Raw genomic sequence first — 19,032 nt, forward strand, 5'->3', positions numbered from 1 at the left:
ACCTTCTCCCCTCTTAACAGCATTTTCCAAGAAAACTGCTCTTGGACTCAAAGCTGGATGTTGTAAAGCCAAAATTCTCAAGGATCTAGTTTAAAACCAAGCAGGTTTTGTTTCTTCACTTGCTGACTTTTAAAACAATACAGAATGAATTCTCCCATCCCATTTAAAACACAAGAATTAAATATTTGGGTTTTTTCTTTCATCCAGGAAGTTAAAAAGGAGTCAGAAGAACCCCAGCACTCAGCTCTGAATTATTCTTCCTCAACCCACACAAATCCTGGCTCAAGGATTCCTGAAGACCCTTCCCACTCCAGGGGGATGCCACTGGAGCCAGGCAGGTTTCTGAGAAGAAAATCAATTATCCCCACAGTTTTTTTCACATTCATGCTCAGATGAAAAAGATGGAACACATTTCCCCTAATTCCTGATCACATTTCCCTCCAGAAAGGGGCAGCTCTAAAAGGTGAATTTTCAAACCTCCACGTCCCCATGTTCTGAGGACTCTGCTCTCCCCTTGCACTCTAAAAGCACAAAAAGTGGTATTTTTACCCTGCTCTCATGTTACAGGATCTTAAAGAGAATTCTTATCTCTAAATGCTGTGTAATTACTTGATGTTACAATAAAATGTGCTCCTATCAATACATTTTTTAATCAACCTAAAAAAATGCTGTGTGTTGTTAAATTAATTGTTAAGGAGATTAATAACCAAGCTGAATCATGCAGCTTTGCTAAATCACACTGAAATAAGGAAGAGTTAACTGAGTTCATGGCTGAGGGACCTTGCACAGATGAATTTACTTGATTATTTACAGCCTTTTCAGCCATCAAACAAAAAGGAATTAGAAATTTGCACACAGCATGTACTGAGATGCACGTTTTCAAAAGGACAAAATACCATCTGCTGAAACCATGAGACAACACAAAAATAATTCCAGTCCTCAGATTTGCTCTATTTACAGGCAGGAAATGGTTAAAAGTTCATATTCCACTTGACTTGCACAAACCTTCCACTGATGATGGTATTAATATGGAACTTAATACATAAAACTGAGTGATGGAATAAGTTTTGAGTTTATAAACACATTCATTAACTGATTTATTTTGTAATAGAAAACCAGAAACCTTCAAAATATAATTATTGCATTGAATTGATCAATGTTTCAAGTAAACAGATTCAATTGCTTCACGAGTTTTTGAGTTATTTTTACATTTTTTAAAATAAGAAGCAGCATCAGCAAATGGTGATACATTGGCTCTGTTTGTGGAGGCACAAATGCACAAAGCATGAAATAACTAAGAATGTAAAAAAAGATAAAATTCTATTAATTATATAATATAATGCCCAGACACTGCAGAATGAGCAAACCACAGAAATTTAACCAGTTCATGAACTACTGGCCACTCCCTGATGTGTTCCAAATGGCAAGAAGCAGAGAATTCCACAGCAGCTAAAGGATTAATTAATCTTTAGCAGCCCACAAACACATAGATTATAAATGAAACATAAACCCACAGCCTAATTTAAATATAAACTGACTCAGAGAAAAAGAATAAATAATGGAACCAGTTATTCTTTCCCCTGAAGTTTATTCTTACCTAAGTGCAACTCTTCTCTTATCTCTACTAAAGGAAGTTAAACTGGGAATTAAACTCAAAAAGTCCTGGCAAAGGAAAACATGGATTAAGATGACTCTTACCTCCAGTGCCACCTCACAGATGTGTTCTCACAAACTGAGGTTGTGCTGGGTCTCACCAACACCCACTCAGATGCTAGTTTGAATTTTTCAGTTTCATGCAGTAAAATTTCTATTCATTCAAAATGTGTAAAATAGTGTCTTTGTTCTGAGTTGAAAGTTGGGTTTTTTAATGAGTATCTTTCTCTCATTGTGTCAGTGACACAGAGGGGGAACTCCTCACCCAGCTCATTACAGTTTGTTGTATTAATTACGGATTTTATTGTGTTTCCTGCTCTTCACCTCCACTCCAAGTGGCCAGCACTGCTCTACACTAAAAACCTGAACACATTTAAACAGACACAGGTTATTTTTCCAGCACAAAATTCCTGCTGATGGCCACCACTCACTTTTGGCAGCATGGGGGTGTCCCTCTTCTTCTTCTTCTCAGAGTTGGGGTCATCCAGCAGGTCTGGCTCGAAGGTGTAGAGCTCGGTGAGCTCATTCATGGTGAAGTGCCGCTCCACCTGCTGCTGGTCCACCACCCTGAAGGACAGCGACTGCTTCGTCACCTGCCGGTCGTAGATCTTGTCCTCCATGGTTCCCTGAACACACACACAGCCACTGCTCAGCAAAATCATCACCCACAGGTGTAAAAAAGCCAAAATCACCACCCAGAAGTTCTCTCTGCCTTGTTGCTGTCCCCGTGTTTCTACCAATTTCAAGCCATTTGTTGGCTGAGGAATAAAAGGAAAAGCCTGATGGAAGTAGCACAGCAGGAATTGTGCATGGGGCAGATGTCATCTTGCTGTTGACTAGAGGAAGAAAATTGGTCTTTTAGTGGTGTTTTTAAAGAGATCCGGTTTTGCTTTAATTCCCCAAAGTAGGATTTTGACCAAAAAATGGCAATTTTCACAGCATGTACCTTATTTTGCTGCTTTGAGCAGCCTGTGAAAAGGAAAACAGATACCATATCACTGTGGTGGAGGGGAGAGGGAAAGGGAGGCAGTCAAACCTAATTCACCACAGCTGTGTACAAAAAAATTAGATCTTTGATGAAAAAAGGAAAATTACTTATTTTTTGAAAAAAAAGACGACTGAGAAGGACGAGAACAGCACAGCCTGTTCTGAACAGCATAATTTAAAAATGGTATCAACAGTTCAAAAGTGCACAGAGAAAACTACAAAAATAAACTGAAGCCTGAAGAAAACCCCCATTTGTGACAGTAACTTGTCCCAGACAAGGATCTGCTGCAGCTGGGATGGAAAGAGTGACTGGATGGAGGGTTAAGTGCTCCTGGGAAAGGGCTCCAGGCTCCTCTGTCACACCTGAGGAACCAGAGGCTGAAGAGGCACTTCCTAACAGAAACAATGGCCTTGCATAAAGCACAGATCAGTGTCCACACGAGTTATTATCCATCTTAAACATCTGCAGGGTGTGACATGAGTTTTCAAGCCAGGACTGGATGCCTTTTTATAAAAATTCACGTGTGTCCATGTGGTTTCATTGCAGTTGGACCATCAGGGTGTGCAGAAGGAGCTGCCCTGAGCAGGGCTATTCCCTCACAACACCAGCACCATCCTCTGTGGGGACTGCTCCCTTCAGAGTTTTTAGAGGTGTGCAAATTAAAAAGGCTGAGACTCCTGTTCTGAGTCTGGGTCTGGACATGTGAATCACTGCTGGAATTCCAGAATTTGGGTCACACAAAGTGTCAGACAAGGAGGACTTTACAGGAAATAATGTGTCATTTATTTTACCACTCTTTCCTTCATGAGCTGCTCCAGATCAGAGCTGGAATATGACTGGATCAATTTTGGTCACTACAGACCCCAACAGCAGCCCAAACAGGCACAGCCCCCACAGTCCCAGCTGCCAAATCTGACTGCAGGATGAAACAGCACAGAAACTGCAGCCAGAAACATACCTGAGCCAAAAACCTGTAGACAAACACAGGCTTGTTCTGCCCAAAGCGATAAACCCTGAAGATGCTCTGGATGTCATAGGAGGGGTTCCAGGAGGCATCAAAGATGATGACTCTGTTAGCAGCCACCAGGTTTATTCCCAGGGAACCTGCTTTAGTGGATATTATAAACAAGCGGCCTCTGGAACAGAGAGGAGTTGCAAAATTTGAGTATTTTGGAAAATAACTGTTCATACACTGAAATAACTCTAAAACTTCATTAAAATAATGTATTAAGCATAAAACAGATACAGATTTTACAAGAACAACACTTTTAGCAAAAGATACACTCCCAGAAATACACATCAAGGCCTTTTGCAAATTAGCTGTTAACAAAAACTGGTGGGGAAGAAAAAGCTTTGGGGTTTGCATTTTCAAGCTCTAATGAAATTAAGTTATATGACATTAAAGCATAATTTTAAACAGTCAGATTCCATGCCATTGAAACTCTTTCCTGGCCTGTAAACTTTCAGGTTTTTTGAGATTCAGAAAAATCTCATTCAGGTTCACCTTGGAACCAGTTCTTGACAGAGACCTGACAGAATAAACTACTTAAAAGTATTAACATTGGATTAATTCATTTCTTAATTTAAATTTTTTCCCCCTGCACATTATATATGACTACACCATGATGACATACTTTATTTTTTAAACAAATCTAGGAAGGTGAAGCTCCTTAACTTCATTTAAATACAAGTTTGTAACTCTCTATCTAAATCAAACTTGAAAGTCCCATGTTGGAAGAGCAGTGGAGGGCTGGGAGCCAGTTCTGGAGGCAGCTAAGAGAATTAATTTGCTCGTGAATGGACCAGGGACTACGGCCTCCTGGCCACCCCCTTCCGAGGTCCTTGTGTCCATTAAGTAATTGCAATAAAATCACTGTCTGTGATTTAAATTGGTTACAGTCTCAAGGACAATGAAAATAGCAAGGGAACACTGCTGAGTACAATGGGATTCATCTGAAGTCAGGAACACATTCCCGCAGGTCTTTGTGTGAGTTCTGATCATCATCTGCCTGGTCCTGAGGTCATTAAGCTAATGATAGTAATAACAATTAGGGAACAAAAGAAAGAAAAAGGAGAAAATAAAGTATATATATCTCAGGAGAGATCTCACCTCACATTAGTTTCATCATTAAACTCCTCAGCCCATTTCTTTCTGGACTGAGCTGTGGTTGAGCCATCCAAACGATAATAGTCAATATTTCTGAACCATTTTCCTTCACCTGTAAATGCAACAGCCAAGTTGTGAAAATGCTGATGGTGTAAATAATCAGACTGGTAACAAATTGGAACCTAAAGACAGAAATTTATAATAAAAAAATAGTTCTGAGGTTAAATTTAAATTTAATTATTTGCAAATGCCCCTGTGATTTGGTTTTTTTTTTTTTTTTTGTGGAGGGAAGTCCTCTTATTTTTCACACTTTTTAGGTGTATTTATAAATTTGCAGAGCTATGCCTTAACTTGGAGGCAAAGTTAATTTTAGAAGTCCCAAAGATGTTGTTACATCTCAGCTTTAGGCGCTGTAGCACTAATTGCACTTTTCCAATGGATCCAGATAGGTTCACATTACAGCACCAGTGTCAGCCAATCTCCCACACAACCAGCACTGAAAGTCAATGCTGCAAAGGAGATTTCAAAGGTCTAACTCATTTTGGAATTGAGATCCAGCAAAATCTTTGGGTTTAATGACCCTGTGAGTTACAGCAACTTCTTGTGAGATTGGGGGGAAAAAATAACTACAGCTGATGGAGGATTTTCTTCTCTCAGCAATCTTCCATTTTCTCTGGCCATCAAGGTATTTGTACACAAAATTAATATCCCTGAGCCATCAATCATAAAGAAAGCAATGGTTTTGGGAGCAGCACTGCTCAACTCAATCCATTGTGAGAGGCAGATTGGTGAGTTCTGTCAGCAAGGGTGAACCTTGCCATGATCTAATTTTGCTGGCCAGAACTACCACACATGGAAAACCCCAGCCTCTTTAAAATCTCAGAATAAAGGCACAACTCCTGAAAAAGACACCTTGTAATGTCTGAGATGACAAAATTCAGAATAGGAAGCAACAGGCAGGCACAATAAATCTGTGAGAGACACATACTGGAGACCTCCAATCATCATCACTGAGCCACTTTTCCCTTATCTCCAAAATACAAACACATGGAACAGTTGGTGACAGATTGGGAAGGAAAGGCAGACTTGAAGGAGTTCTTCAATCCACATGTCCTGGGAATGAAACTCTGGGTAAGGAGGAACAGCACCTTCAGGAGCTCTGGGAACATCTTGGTGAGGCATTCCATGCCATTTGAGCATCACTAAGATAATAATTAATTCAATACCTGCTCCCTATGAAATCCAAAGGCCAACCTGCTGCTGTGCATATAAAGCCCAAATTCACATTTTCCATGTTTGACATGCTGGTTTAAAGCAGCCTCATTGCCCTTCACTCTCTCTCCCAGAAGAAAGGATCAGGATTTGCCACACACCAGAATTTAACATCATTTTTGTGCAGAATTTCTCTCAGAAGTGAACATTTAATCTGCTTAGGCTACAAGAAGCTTGGATGATACAGAATGAAATCAGAAAGTCCATAATGGGACAGCAGAGTCCTCCTGCAGGGGGGCCCAACAACCCTGCCAGCCTCAGGGGCAGTCCAGAGCATGCAGTATCCTAATGGAAACACTGGTTTCAAACCATCCCAGGGGTACTGAATAGAGACTTGTGAAAGAGTTCTGAGCACTGCAGTTGTTGAAGGAGACACTCACCTTTGTAGATAGGAGGCTGATCTCTTTCAGATTTCTCCCTGTTAGCCAGCTCCAGGAAATCTTCTATCAAATCCAGAGATATTAGGGACTGGCTGAACACTAGACTGAATAAAGAAACAGGGAAACACAGAATTCATCTCTGGAGTTGTTTCAATTATTGCACCACTTCATTTTTGTTCCCTCCTCCCTCTGATACAACAAACATAGCAAGACTTCAGTGGAGCACATGCAGGTGTGAGAAGATCTCTGACAAAAATGAGTGTACCATGCTTGTCTGCTTCGGAAAACAGCAGAATGAGGAGTGGATGGATGGGGAGCACTGTCAAACTAATATATTTTATATATATATGACTATAATATAATATATTCCTGAAGTCTTTAATGACATGCCCAGAACTTACACTTTGTCTCCCAGCTCCTCTGCCATTCGAAGAATTTCGAAGAGCAGCACCATTTTCCCAGAATGTTCCAACACCTCAGCATCTGCATCAGTGACAAAATCTTTGTACCAGTCTGGAGCTGGGCTACCAGGATTGGAAGAGGATGTAGCTTTGCCTATTAAAAAAAAAAAAAAAAAAGAAATAAAAATCAAACACGAGAACACAGTCTTCATTTAAATGCTCTGAATGTCTGAACTACAGAATTGTTCCCTCATTATCAGATTTAACTGGTATGAAAAGAGTTAAAGAGCCAAAGAAAAAACAGCCTTTGCACTGTCAGCAATTACAAGAGTTAAACATTTAAGGGATGCAGAGACAGAAACTCAGCCTGCCTATACTGTAATTCCTTTAACACATTTAATCTCTGTGTGTAAATCTTTTACATATGACACCCTCCACCCTTTACACATTTACAAGATGATGCCATTGGGATGGGGACAAAAAAAAGATTTCTCACCTGAACTCTCCCAAAAATTTAAAATTACTTAGGGAAAGAGATTAGACGCAGATGAAATAACAGAATCAGAAAATTATTTCTGTGATACCAGATACAAGACAAAAGTTAGATTATTACAGGAAAAAAAAACCCCAAAAATTAAGTGTGCAGCTGTAAGAAGTCTGAATAACAACTTTAAAGAGTTCTTGTGTTCCTGCTGCGCTGGATCTGCTTGCTCAGCATCCAATTCAAATTCCAGATGCAACAGCTTATGACAGATATATTTCCTAATATTTCCATTAATCTTCCAGGTTATATAATTTTGTACTTCTGAATTTTAAAAATTCACTGTGCAGCTTCCCTGCCTCAAAACCCCTGAGTTCTAAGCTGATGCCCCTTGTTTTTTCAGGATAAATACATAACTAGAAGTAGCAGGAGCTGTAACTGTGAATTAAGGAATTTGCCATTCTGCCACACAGCAGAATTCCTGACAGCCCTCTCAAATTGCCTTTTGCAAAATGAAGCTGCCTCACATTTTCATCACTCTGTGTTATCCTCACCTTCCTCTGACTTTGTTGATGCTGGGTTGTTTGTAAGATCTTCTACATTTCCTTCCCCACCTCCACGTGATCTTGAATTCCAGACTTTAATGACTTCAACATCGTTATCGCTGCCACTTCCACTTGAGCTACACTCTTTTGTCACCTTCTTCCCCTTGGATTTTTTTTTCCTAAAAAGCAACATCATACACCCCATTATTTTTTTTAAATCCCACTGAAAGAAAACATATTCTAACAGACACATAAAATACAAAATAAACATTCACTTTATAGAAATCACTTCAGTTCTACAAGGGAAACAACACCAACAAACTAAAGAAAAGGTCAATTACTTTGCATAATCATCAGAACTTAAACTCATGGAAGTTTCATCGGAATCTGAAGCTATGAAGTCATCCATGCTGTCTTCATCAAAATAGCCCTCAAAAGAGAAAAAAAAGAAATTATTAACTATGTTCACCTAGGAGCTTTTATTAAACCCTTAGCCATCTGCTTACTCTTCGTTTAAACAATGGTAACTTCTACAAAGGCCTGGCCTTGCAGAATGTTTTAACAATGACAACATACCCAGCAAGAAAAATATGACAAAACCAGCAGCAGCAAAATGACCCCACAGCAACAAAGATTTCCATTAATTTGACGAAACTTTACCTAGAGTTTGGCAGAGCTTATTTGGAAAGTTCTCAAGTGAGAGTATTTTGATATATCTAATTTACCTTATTTTCTTTGCTAATATAGTCCAGCTGCAAACACCAAGGGTGAGTCCAGATTCTGCTCAACATCTGGAAATCCTGGAATAGTTTAGCTCCAGCTTTGCCTCTTCCCCCTTCATTGCCACCACCTACACCTGACAATAAAGTTCAGGTTTTAGAGTGAAGTTTGCCACACTCTGCTCCCCTTTGAAGAGTGCAGCAAAGCACATCTGAGTGATCTTTCCAGCTGCACATCATACTGCAACATCTCTTGTAAAAGGCATCAAATTACTCACTCACAGCCATTTTTTCTCCTAGTTAAAGCTGTCAAAATTAGATTTTCTCCTTTTTCTTGATAATGAGAAACATGATTATATTTTTTACATAAAAGCACATTGCTCCCCAGTACAGGAATGCACACCAATCCTCTTAAAAAGACAGACTTGTCTATTTAGATTTTGTAAAAGCAGCCCAAGGTGGAAAACACAAAATAACATTTGCATTTAAGTCTCAATGAATCTAACTCATCTAAGATACCTTTAATGACCTGTAACACTACAGTATTCTACTACAAAAAAACATCAAAAAACCCCAGCCTATTTTTTGGTTGTCCAAGCACTTTAGTGCATAGGATAATGCTCAAAAATTTAATTTTTACCTAGCAACTGTGGCAAAACGCCCCTTATTAAATGTCCTCAGAGCTGCAGGCACATACCTGTCAAATGATCCAGGTAATACTGGTACAGCTTGCACTGGATTGGGGTCATCCTCACCTCGAGCACGTACTCGTATTTGGGGGGCAGGAACTTGGTTAATGCTGTGTAATCCTTCCTCTGCAATTTTACAAACACTGCTTCAGTCACAGAAACATGGCAAGTCCTGAGAGCTGCAGCCCAGGAAATACAATTTCCTCCAGGCCCTGCAGCAGGAACCCACCTGGCCCACTCAGGTGCTTCTTAGGCCAAAGTCTATGCCCTGCTAAGCCCATGCCCAGTTCCAAGTCCTTGCAAAGTTCACTACAACTCCAGGAGCTGCTCCAGAAATTACTTTTTGGGGTTTTTTTAAAGAATACTAAAAGCAGATTTTACTTCTGTTTTGGGCTTTTTTGGCTCTGACACTACTCTGTCTCCCCACTCACCCAATGACCACAAGAGAGAGCTGCTCTCTGTGGACAGAATCTGTTCTGCACAGGGCTGGGAGAAAACCCAAAGCCTTTTTTATCTAAGGTCTATAAAGTAATAAGTTCTTCACCCTTTTGAACCTGAATAATTTTTGTTCTCTCTTGTTTTCCATTGTTCTGATTCTCACAGATGAGAAAAAAATACATAGTCTATATATTTTGTTACACAGTCTATGTAACTATGGACCAGCAACTTTCTGTGCAGACTTTAAGGCAGTTCTTAAATGTGCACATGGAATTAAAATGGAGTATTTCAGAACAACTAATGTCCTACTCTACCAAAAAATGTTCTTGTCTCCCAGCAAGACGTAGCTGTATCCTCACCTCAAATACTCATATTTTAGAATATACTAACATTTGGAGAAAAACTATGAAGTTCTTCTAGTCACAAATAATGCAGGGTTCTAACAATCAGTGAAAATATTTAAGTTAAAAGATTTATGGAGCTCTTGAATCAGAAGTTTACCAGCCTTTGGGTGATTTCATCAGAGTGAGACAAAAGAATTCCTCTCCTTCCCTGCAGTGAATTGAAGTGATGAGTTAGGGACAAACTGTTCTCACCTGAACACAGCCAGCCAACATCTCATAGAGGATGTGAGCACGTTTCTTCATCACTCTGACATCCACAGGAGTGGAGTCTGCACACTGCCCATTCTGGATGGGATTGATGAATCGGTTCCGGAACTCCTTAATTGAGCCAAGCAAATTCTCCTTAATGAAGTTAACCATGCAGTGATCTAGGAGAAACAGATCACACTTGAGTGGTTCCAAGTAGAAAGCATAGTACTGGGATTAATGCAAACAGAAAATAAATGTGCCACATCTAAATACAGAGAAATTTAGCATGCAGCTGTACTGTTTCAAGTCCTTTTCTTCCAATCAAACTAAATATATCTTCTATGGCTAACAGGCAAAAGTGTACTGAAGGAAATAAAAGACAACTACTCACATTCTATAAGATTATTCTGCAGTGGTGTTCCTGTCAGAATTATTCTTCTCCTAGATTTAATAGAATTCATTGCCTTGGAGACAGCAGATGCTTCATTTTTCAATATGTGTCCTTCATCACACACCACGAAGTCAGGACCTGGAAAGAAACAATATTAAATCCCTCCACAATCTTTCATTGCCACAAAGACCCTGACAGCCTAAAGCAACCAAAATTTGTTCTACCACTGTTATTTGGGGTTTTTTGAAATTTTTTTGTGTGTTTTATGGTGAGATTTTTTTAGCACTGATTGGGTTCTTATTCAGCCTTTGCACAAGCCACTCTGGTAAAATCAAGGCTGCTGCTTGTAAAGTCTTCATGGCAAGGATTAAACTCAGTTTTGCAGCATATTCCTGTTAAAATTGTCTATTCCTGCTGCTGGCTGTGCATGGCTGCACCTCCATCCATCCTGTCAAAACTCAGTAAAATTTCCTCCTCTCCAGCTTTAGGCTGCCATCTACTGACACTTGGGCAGTCCCAAAACACCCAAAACCAGGTAACCTGAAATTTTCCATTAAGGCAAGAATAACACTAGGGGGACAGAGTGCAATCAGAAGTCTTAGATAATATAAAACACAACCAGATTTGATCTGAATTACAGACAAGTGAATTGCCACCTTGCAGCTGAAAGTCACCTCAGGAATGTCCTCAGCTTTCTTCCAGGAGATAAAATATCAGTCTGGTTTAAGTGAGCTGCACAAGGAATGTCAAAAGCACACCACATTCCCACAGTATGCTAAGCAACTCTAATAATAAGATAAATAATACCCAACTTGGCAGAACAGACTTACTCTTAATTGTTTTCAGACTTAGCACAATTTCTGGAATTTCTTTCCTTGAAAATTAAGTAAAAGATATTCTAGGATCCAAGTAGTAACTCAGAATAAATGTTTTACCAGCTCTAAACCTGACCTCAGTTCCAGCACTCTCAATTCTGAAAGCAACTCATGACAATTTGCTGCACCTTGGATAAAAGCCACCAGTTGGGTTCAGCAATTCAGCACTAAAAAGGCCAATATTTGAGGAGCAAAGGAAGATTTGTCAGCAAGGACAGTTTAATCTTTTATAATTTACTGAGAATATTTTGTCTCAAGCTAAATTCAAACTGCCTTCTAAAGAATAAAATTAATTCTAGGGCAGTGATCAACAGCAGAGAATTGATTACACCTCTGACTACACACACACACCAGTGCCAGTCACATTAATCATGCCATTTTAAGGTGATTTAAAAGTGTTTTGAATCTTACATGTGAAGAAAAAGGAATCAAGAAGATATTTCTTTCCAAGCAAAAAACCCAAACAAAACAAACCCCGAAGTTTTAAACAAGTCTGGAAGACAATTCTGAAAATCCACACATGAATTCCAAATGCACTTAGGCTTGTCCAAGCCAACGTAGTTCTGAATTTCCCACCTGCCACAGAGACATTTCTCCATATTATTTCATGACTTTTGTACCTTCCCACTTTTGACAGAATGAAAACCACTGAGTGGCTACACACAAAGCCTTCTTTTAATTTTAAGTAACTATCTCTAGCAGTGACAGGTCCTTTCTCTAGTCTTCATTTCATTAACTACTGTGATTCATTCACATGAAGTTAAAGAAATTAAGTTAAAAAACCACTTCAAAACCTGCTGTTTAGAGTAAGTGAATGACAGTAAAAATAAGAAAAAAACCCTATCTCAGTACAATTATTCATGGTTTGTTTGTCAGAAATGCAGCACTGATATCCTGAACTAACATCTTGGCTATAGTTCAGCAGCAGGGATTTTCATCCATTTGTGGGGTTTTCCCCTTGTTCTTTCAAAACACAAATACAAATCATTATTTACAGAACATTCCTCAAAATATGATAAAGGAATGTAAAGCTTAAAGGGACCTCAGGGGATCATTTAGATCATCTTCTCCATCTGAGATTAGGGTTGTGAGAAAGGGGCAGACCTGACAAAAGTGGGACACTCCACAGCCTCTCTTGCTAAAACACTGTGCAATTTGCTACAAATCTGAATAAATTCTGCCCTTTCCTTTCTCCTAATCATGTCAAAACCAACTGACAACATTCCTTTCATTAACCAGCTCTTAAACGGTGGAAAATTTGTCAGTTTGTCTTTTTTCTAGGCTAAAAAGTCCTACTCATGCAATCCTTCCTCAAAGTCTTCATCTTCTCACCCTTCTTACTGTACTTGCACATGTTAATATATTGAAATACATAAAAGATAGATAGATATAGATATATATACACAGTTCTGTTCCTCTGAAGTCTACAAGAACTTCATACGAGTGCCAATTAAAGAGAAGTCTCCAAGTTAATCAGCACCAGAATTTTTGTTGGTAGCAACAAGTTAAAAAAAAAGTGATTGAAGTTCTTCAAGCAGAGCACAGTAGTGATAAAAAACCAACAGCCCTTCAGCAGTGGCATAAAGCAGCCTGGAAACCTGCATGTGTATAAAATCCTGCCATTCTTCCACATAGCTGAGCTGGTTAATTAATGAAATTACTCCTCCACCCATAAACTTTGGCTAAACTTTCTCCCTCTGCTCCCCCTCACAGTGCAACACAAGCTTCTCCTATGTGGTATCTCACCCCAGCAGTATTCACCAGACACATCTCATTAAATTAGCACTCAAATCCCAAATCTGCAGCTTTTTGAATGGGAAGTGCTCCCAGAGGCCAAGGTTTCCCTATTTCCAGTCCCAGCAGAAGCCAGCATGTGGTTTTCTCTTGCACTGGAATCTGCAACTGTCTGTTCTGACCCACCAAGAGAGCAAGAAACAAATGAGAATCTTGTAATGCTCATGTGCCAATCCAAATGGCTCCAAAAATTAATGGGCAAAAAGACACAAACACTTCTGTCTTTCTGCAATTAGTTAAAATAGAGAAAGGGACGAGGCAACATGAAATGCCCTCATGTTGTACCAGGAGAGGTTCAGGCTGGATATTAGGACGAATTTCTTCACTGAAAGTGGTTAAGCACAGAAGGAACTGCCCAGGGAGGTGGTGGAGTCATCACCCCTGAAGTGTTAAAAAAATGAGTAGACATGGACGATCATGGCACAGTTTAGTGGGCATGGTGAGTCTGCACTCCACCTTGGAGGTCTTTTCCAACCTTAAAGTTTCCATGATTCTACAAAAATAATTAAGGAGTTATTTCAAGGTTGACTTTCCCAACAGCCTGACTGCACTCTATCAACCAGTGCTGGAAGGAACAGGAGACTCCATGCTCACATGGAATTTTCAAAATCTGTGAGGGTCAATGTGCTGCAGCTTCCACACTCAATTAAAACTACACAAAGCCATGAGCTAAGCCCAAATACTGCTCTGCCCAGTGTCTGAAGAGCTCTGGAAGGAGAACAGGAACACAGCAGAATGTAAAACCATGGGATGGGACAGGGAATGTTATACCAGTCATTGTCTCCTCCTAACATCCCAGTCTCCAGTATTTTTGGGGCTTGTCCTAGGTTATAAAATAGGTTACACAAACACAAATCCATGAAGGGACAATGTTACTGTAAAGACACGTGGTAACAACCCTTATGTTTGTCCTCCCTTACATTCTGCACCAGGAAAATACCCCCCAAAAATAATTGTGTAACATTTTATTTCATCACAGTACCAGAACAAGGTCCACTAAACACAGAATTACTGTCCTGTCACCACTACTTTGAGACAGCAATTCACACATTTCCTCCCTTAGTTTTCACTTCTTTGACAGTATCCCAATAAATGCAATATCCTGAGAAAATCAGATACAGAACAGCACGGACAGAATAGGCTTCTCCCTCTTTTTTGGTTTGCTCTTTGGTTTTTTGGTTTTTTTTTTGTTCTTACTAACTACAGCATAGGTAGAACGAGTCAAAAAACCCATTGGCAAGAAGTGAATTTCGTTCACTGCTTAAATGATGTGTGTGGAATCAACACATTATATATCAACAAAAATAGTTCATCAGCTGCTGTACTGGAGCTTCCCTGACTCCACAGCCATTGTATGACTTAAGTCAAGCTGACAGAAAATTAATTAATGTTTTAGCTGCTCCAACAGCATTTCTGCAGAGCTGGAGATGCCAATTCCACTTGGCCAATGCCAAAAATCATGAAGTTATTTCCCCCCTTAGAATAAACTCTTTTGTCTGTTAGAACAGAATTCACAGCCCTACTTTAGTAGGAAGCTTCACAAAATCAAGCACAACAAGTACAATTACCAATCATAAAAAGGAAACAAAAAAGAAAATCATTTACACACTGTCAATGTGAAGTCTAGTCAGATAATTAAAATCCAAGAAATCCCAGCTCCACTTACTCTGCCTTCAATACTTGCATTCTCAAGGAGAAATACCAACAGTACAGCAAAGTTGTAAAAACTCTTAAAACCAGTTTTTAAGACAATCTGCACAGCCCTAAATTATTTTTAGGTATCAGATGCCAATTCAGAATTTCTAAGGAAATTTTGCTGTTTTGGTGAACCTTCCTAATGCTAAAATTTTTTGTCCTTTTTGGGGAACACCTGAGAAATCAGTTAAATCAACTTGGAATATTTTCAAGTGCTTCCATACATGTTGACATAAATTTGCTAAGCCCAGCTCGGCTCAAACCAGACATCTGTTTCTCAAGGCTGAAAAATTAATTAACTGCTTTATCTGCATTCCCTTAATTAGCACTTCATTAACACTTGTTTTTTGTGAGGTACAGTGTCTATTTTCATGTGTAGTTGCCCCCTTAGTGGTAGATTTCCATCAAGGACAAAACAGCTTGTGGTTGTAACAAATTAACAGATTAAAACAGCCTTGGATCCCCAACAAAAACCTCAAATTACTTTCTAAAGGAAGCAAAGGCAGCAAATAAAAATACTTAATAGGAAAAGTTTCTAGAATCTATTTCTTGCATTTGATTTTATAGAAAGGATTGATACAGAAACCTATTTTAAAAAGCAGATGGGGGAGATTCTGAACAAATTTCTGTAACTCAGCAAAAGCCCACAAAGAAAATCTGACTAATCTTACCAACACTATTTATTTTCTTTGCTCATATACATAAACCTGGAAGCTGTATAAATTTTCACTTACCAGGGTCAACTAAAGCTTTATTAAATATTTCTTTAAGTTTTCTACTCTTCACATTCCTGCCTTGTGCCAGGTTTCGATACATCTCGTAGCCAATGATCATCACACCTCCCTCATCCTGCCAGTGCTGCAGCATGTAGCTCCTCTCCTGAGGCCTTTTCACAGTTGCCAGCTCATAGACCTTCCAAAGGGGGAAAAAACCCTTTAATTCCTCTTAAAATATTCAATACTGGTCTAATTTTTAATACTTCTGATGTATTAATGCAAAGTAGATTTTTCACACAGTTAAAACACATTTCTTAGCCTTTAAGTGCTGGTGCTTCCCAATTTTGGAAATCACACTGTTATTTAATGAAGAACTCTTTTTAAGCCTCTTACCTCTAGTTTCTCCTCATCTTCTAAACCTTCTTGCCATTTTTCAAACTCATTCAGCCAGTTCAAGGCAGTGTTCAGTGGACACACGACCAGACCTGTCCGAAAATCCAGCTTGTCACACAGCAAGACTGTGTGGAGAAAACTTACTACCTGCAAGAGAAAAAACAAGCAGAACACCAAATAAGCACCAGAAAAAAAAAAAGATAAATGTTATCCATTCAATTATATAATTAAATTACCAACAACAGTCTTGTTTAAATGTATTTTTGGTTAAACAAATAGAATTTTTTGTTAAATTTTCATACAGGTGTATTTGGAGTTCATGCACTCTTTACTTTGTGTTCCATGGCTGCACACATCCTTCACATACTGAGATACTTTCGAACTGCTGAATGATTTCACAGAGAACCCTCCCTTTACATTTCACCAATCACTTTCATAAATTATACACTTCCATCAGGTTGTTTTTAAGCTTTCTCCCAACATTCATCCCAAACGTAAAATAAATTCACAGTCAAGTTTCTTAAAAGTGAACTTCAGCCTTAAAGCATTTTCTCACACTTTTTTCAAGGCATTTCAAGGGAAATTCTCACAGCAGAGCTCTGCAGCAGGCTATGGCAGTGTTTTCCAAGGACTGACCCTGCAGCCAGCCTGGCTGTATGCTGAGGATGACAACACCTCCTTGAGGATGGGAAAAACCCAAAACCTTGTGGTGTCACTCAGTGCTTCTGCTGGGCTGCCTGTTTAGAGCAGCAGCAAACAAAGGCAGGACCAGAGGAGAGTCAGTGATCCCATGGCAGCTCTAGCCCTCCCACTGGACTTTGGATGTCCAACAGCAGCTCTTTTTGCATCAAATCTTGGCATCTGGCAACTCTGATATAATAGAGGGATTTTAAACTCCATGACTGTGCTTGGAACACTGGGCAGCAAAGTGCTTTTAGAACAAAAGGATTTACTGGTACTTCTGTTTAAGACAAAACTACCCAGGAAGTCTCATGACCACAGTCCTCTGTCCTGGCCAGCAAGTCCCCAGTTCCCCGATTTCCCTGATCTCTACTGCAGTCGGCAAAATCTGGTAGAACTCATGGCTGGTTCAGCTCCCTTAAGAGCTAAACAACAATCACAGAGCACAGCAGTGACTGGCAAATGGACACATATGGAAAAAACAACCACCTCAGCTTCATATACCAGCCTTCAAAATCACTTACATTGATACATGTTTTTAACTATGCCTTTCTTTGATTATCAAGAAGTTACAGCCAAAATTACTGTCATTAACACATCTGGATGATAAAAATACCTTCTGCTGTAAGTATTTCATCAGAATACATGCTGTGTAAAGTGTAGGTGGAAGAAGTCCCCTACACAACAGTTCTACAAAGCATTGCAGATCTCTACTAAAAGGTGTGATTAACTCCTCAAGAACCACATCAGCTAAGCTAGACCAAGTCTGTAAAAACACACCTTTCAAAGGTGATTTTTGAAATGCTCTGTAGAATTGCAGACTGTCAAAATACTGTGTCTGTCACCCCCATTTCCCTAAAAAAAGCACATTTTTAGACATGCTGGAGCTGGAGGTAAAATCCTGCTGTGCACCAGCCCCAACCACAGCTGCAGCCTGGGTTTGCCTGGACTGGTCATACTGTGAGTGACCTCCGTTCTCTCATCATCCTCAGCCCTGTGCCACTCACAAAATCCCCACTAACCCACCAGCACCTGACTTTACACACAAGGTCTGGCATTAGAAATAAATACCAACCAAATCTGATAAACTTGTACTTCAGCAACAGCAAATTAATTTTAAAACAGTCAAGAAAATAAATCATTTAAGGGAAAAAAAATTAATGAGGAGGACAAAAAAAACCACAACCTGCTTAAGATTATTCCACAGTCTTAGAAACAGATTCCTGGAGCCTCTCTCCTGCCAACTATATTTATTTTCTTGTTCTGAGTTGCAAGAGAACCTACACAGCACTCAGAAATGGATTTTGTTTCTTACCTGTAATGTTTTCCCCAGGCCCATACAGTGAGCAAGAATGCAGCCAGAGCCAGGAGATGTCTTGGTTTTTTTTACAGATTCACAACAGCAATCCCACATGAACTGAACACCTGAAGAATAGCATTGAAAGTTTTCTGATTAAACATTCATTTTATTAAAGTTCACCCAGTAAGAGACAGCTGTGATCCCTGAGATCATGATAACTCTTAGGAAAGCAGCTGTCAGGATAATTATTCATTCATTTCTGTCCAGTGGGTTGCATGTGGGATGATCTCTGTCTTGAATTTGATTATATTCACAGCTTCATTGAAGATGTGGCAACTGGGTTGGAAAATGTTCCTGTGAGGATGCAGATTGCCTGACCTTGGGGACAGGGAGAAGAGAAGACACATTCTGGTTTTGCTAGTAAAGGAGTTTTTTTCTATTTTCTATTTTTCTAATTCAGTCTGCATAAGGTGCTGTGCCCCAGGAGAAATAACTAATTCTTTTTTTCCTTTAAGCTCTTTCCTTACCATCTACTTGGTGTGGTTTCAGTCTGGTCACTATACTCCTGTGAACCTGCACTAATGGTTCTTTGGTTTCTTCATCTTCATCTAAAACCAGCTTGGTTGTGATGGGACATTTCAGAGGTGAGGCATCTTCAATCTCTATCACCTGCAAACAGAAACAGGGCACCAGAGCAATATTCTCACATGAGTAACACCCAGCATTTGAGACACTTCAGATTTACCAGCACTGGAAGTCATAATTTATTTACTAAAGAGAAATCTTCAATTCTTTACTGCATCACAACTTACTCTGGCACTGAAGTGAAGCAGCAGGGAACTGAAACAACTGTCTAAAGTCACAGCACACAAATAAAACTTACCAAGGTCAGCCTGCAGGAAACTGCAGACAAAATGTGTG

The 19,032-nt window shown here is 39.4% G+C and overlaps 1 protein-coding gene across 3 annotated transcripts in view; it reads right to left on the bottom strand.

Moving 5' to 3' along the window:
* The window catches only part of ATRX (ATRX chromatin remodeler), a 67,135-nt gene that overhangs the window by 8,741 nt on the left and 39,362 nt on the right, over positions 1–19,032 (bottom strand). For all 3 annotated transcript variants that reach the window (XM_030272888.4, XM_030272887.4, XM_030272893.4), the window contains 15 exons: positions 18,639–18,780; positions 18,127–18,236; positions 16,131–16,277; positions 15,756–15,933; positions 10,658–10,795; positions 10,270–10,445; positions 9,244–9,361; positions 8,553–8,683; positions 8,169–8,257; positions 7,837–8,006; positions 6,802–6,955; positions 6,401–6,504; positions 4,752–4,860; positions 3,600–3,777; positions 2,085–2,279 (listed from right to left, as the gene is read on the bottom strand). In XM_030272888.4, coding sequence (XP_030128748.4) covers positions 2,085–2,279; positions 3,600–3,777; positions 4,752–4,860; positions 6,401–6,504; positions 6,802–6,955; positions 7,837–8,006; positions 8,169–8,257; positions 8,553–8,683; positions 9,244–9,361; positions 10,270–10,445; positions 10,658–10,795; positions 15,756–15,933; positions 16,131–16,277; positions 18,127–18,236; positions 18,639–18,780 — 2,139 coding nt within the window. The remainder of the gene's footprint in view (positions 1–2,084; positions 2,280–3,599; positions 3,778–4,751; positions 4,861–6,400; positions 6,505–6,801; positions 6,956–7,836; positions 8,007–8,168; positions 8,258–8,552; positions 8,684–9,243; positions 9,362–10,269; positions 10,446–10,657; positions 10,796–15,755; positions 15,934–16,130; positions 16,278–18,126; positions 18,237–18,638; positions 18,781–19,032) is intronic.

This window comes from Taeniopygia guttata, chromosome 4A (assembly GCF_048771995.1).
Source record: "Taeniopygia guttata chromosome 4A, bTaeGut7.mat, whole genome shotgun sequence".
NCBI lineage: Eukaryota > Metazoa > Chordata > Aves > Passeriformes > Estrildidae > Taeniopygia > Taeniopygia guttata.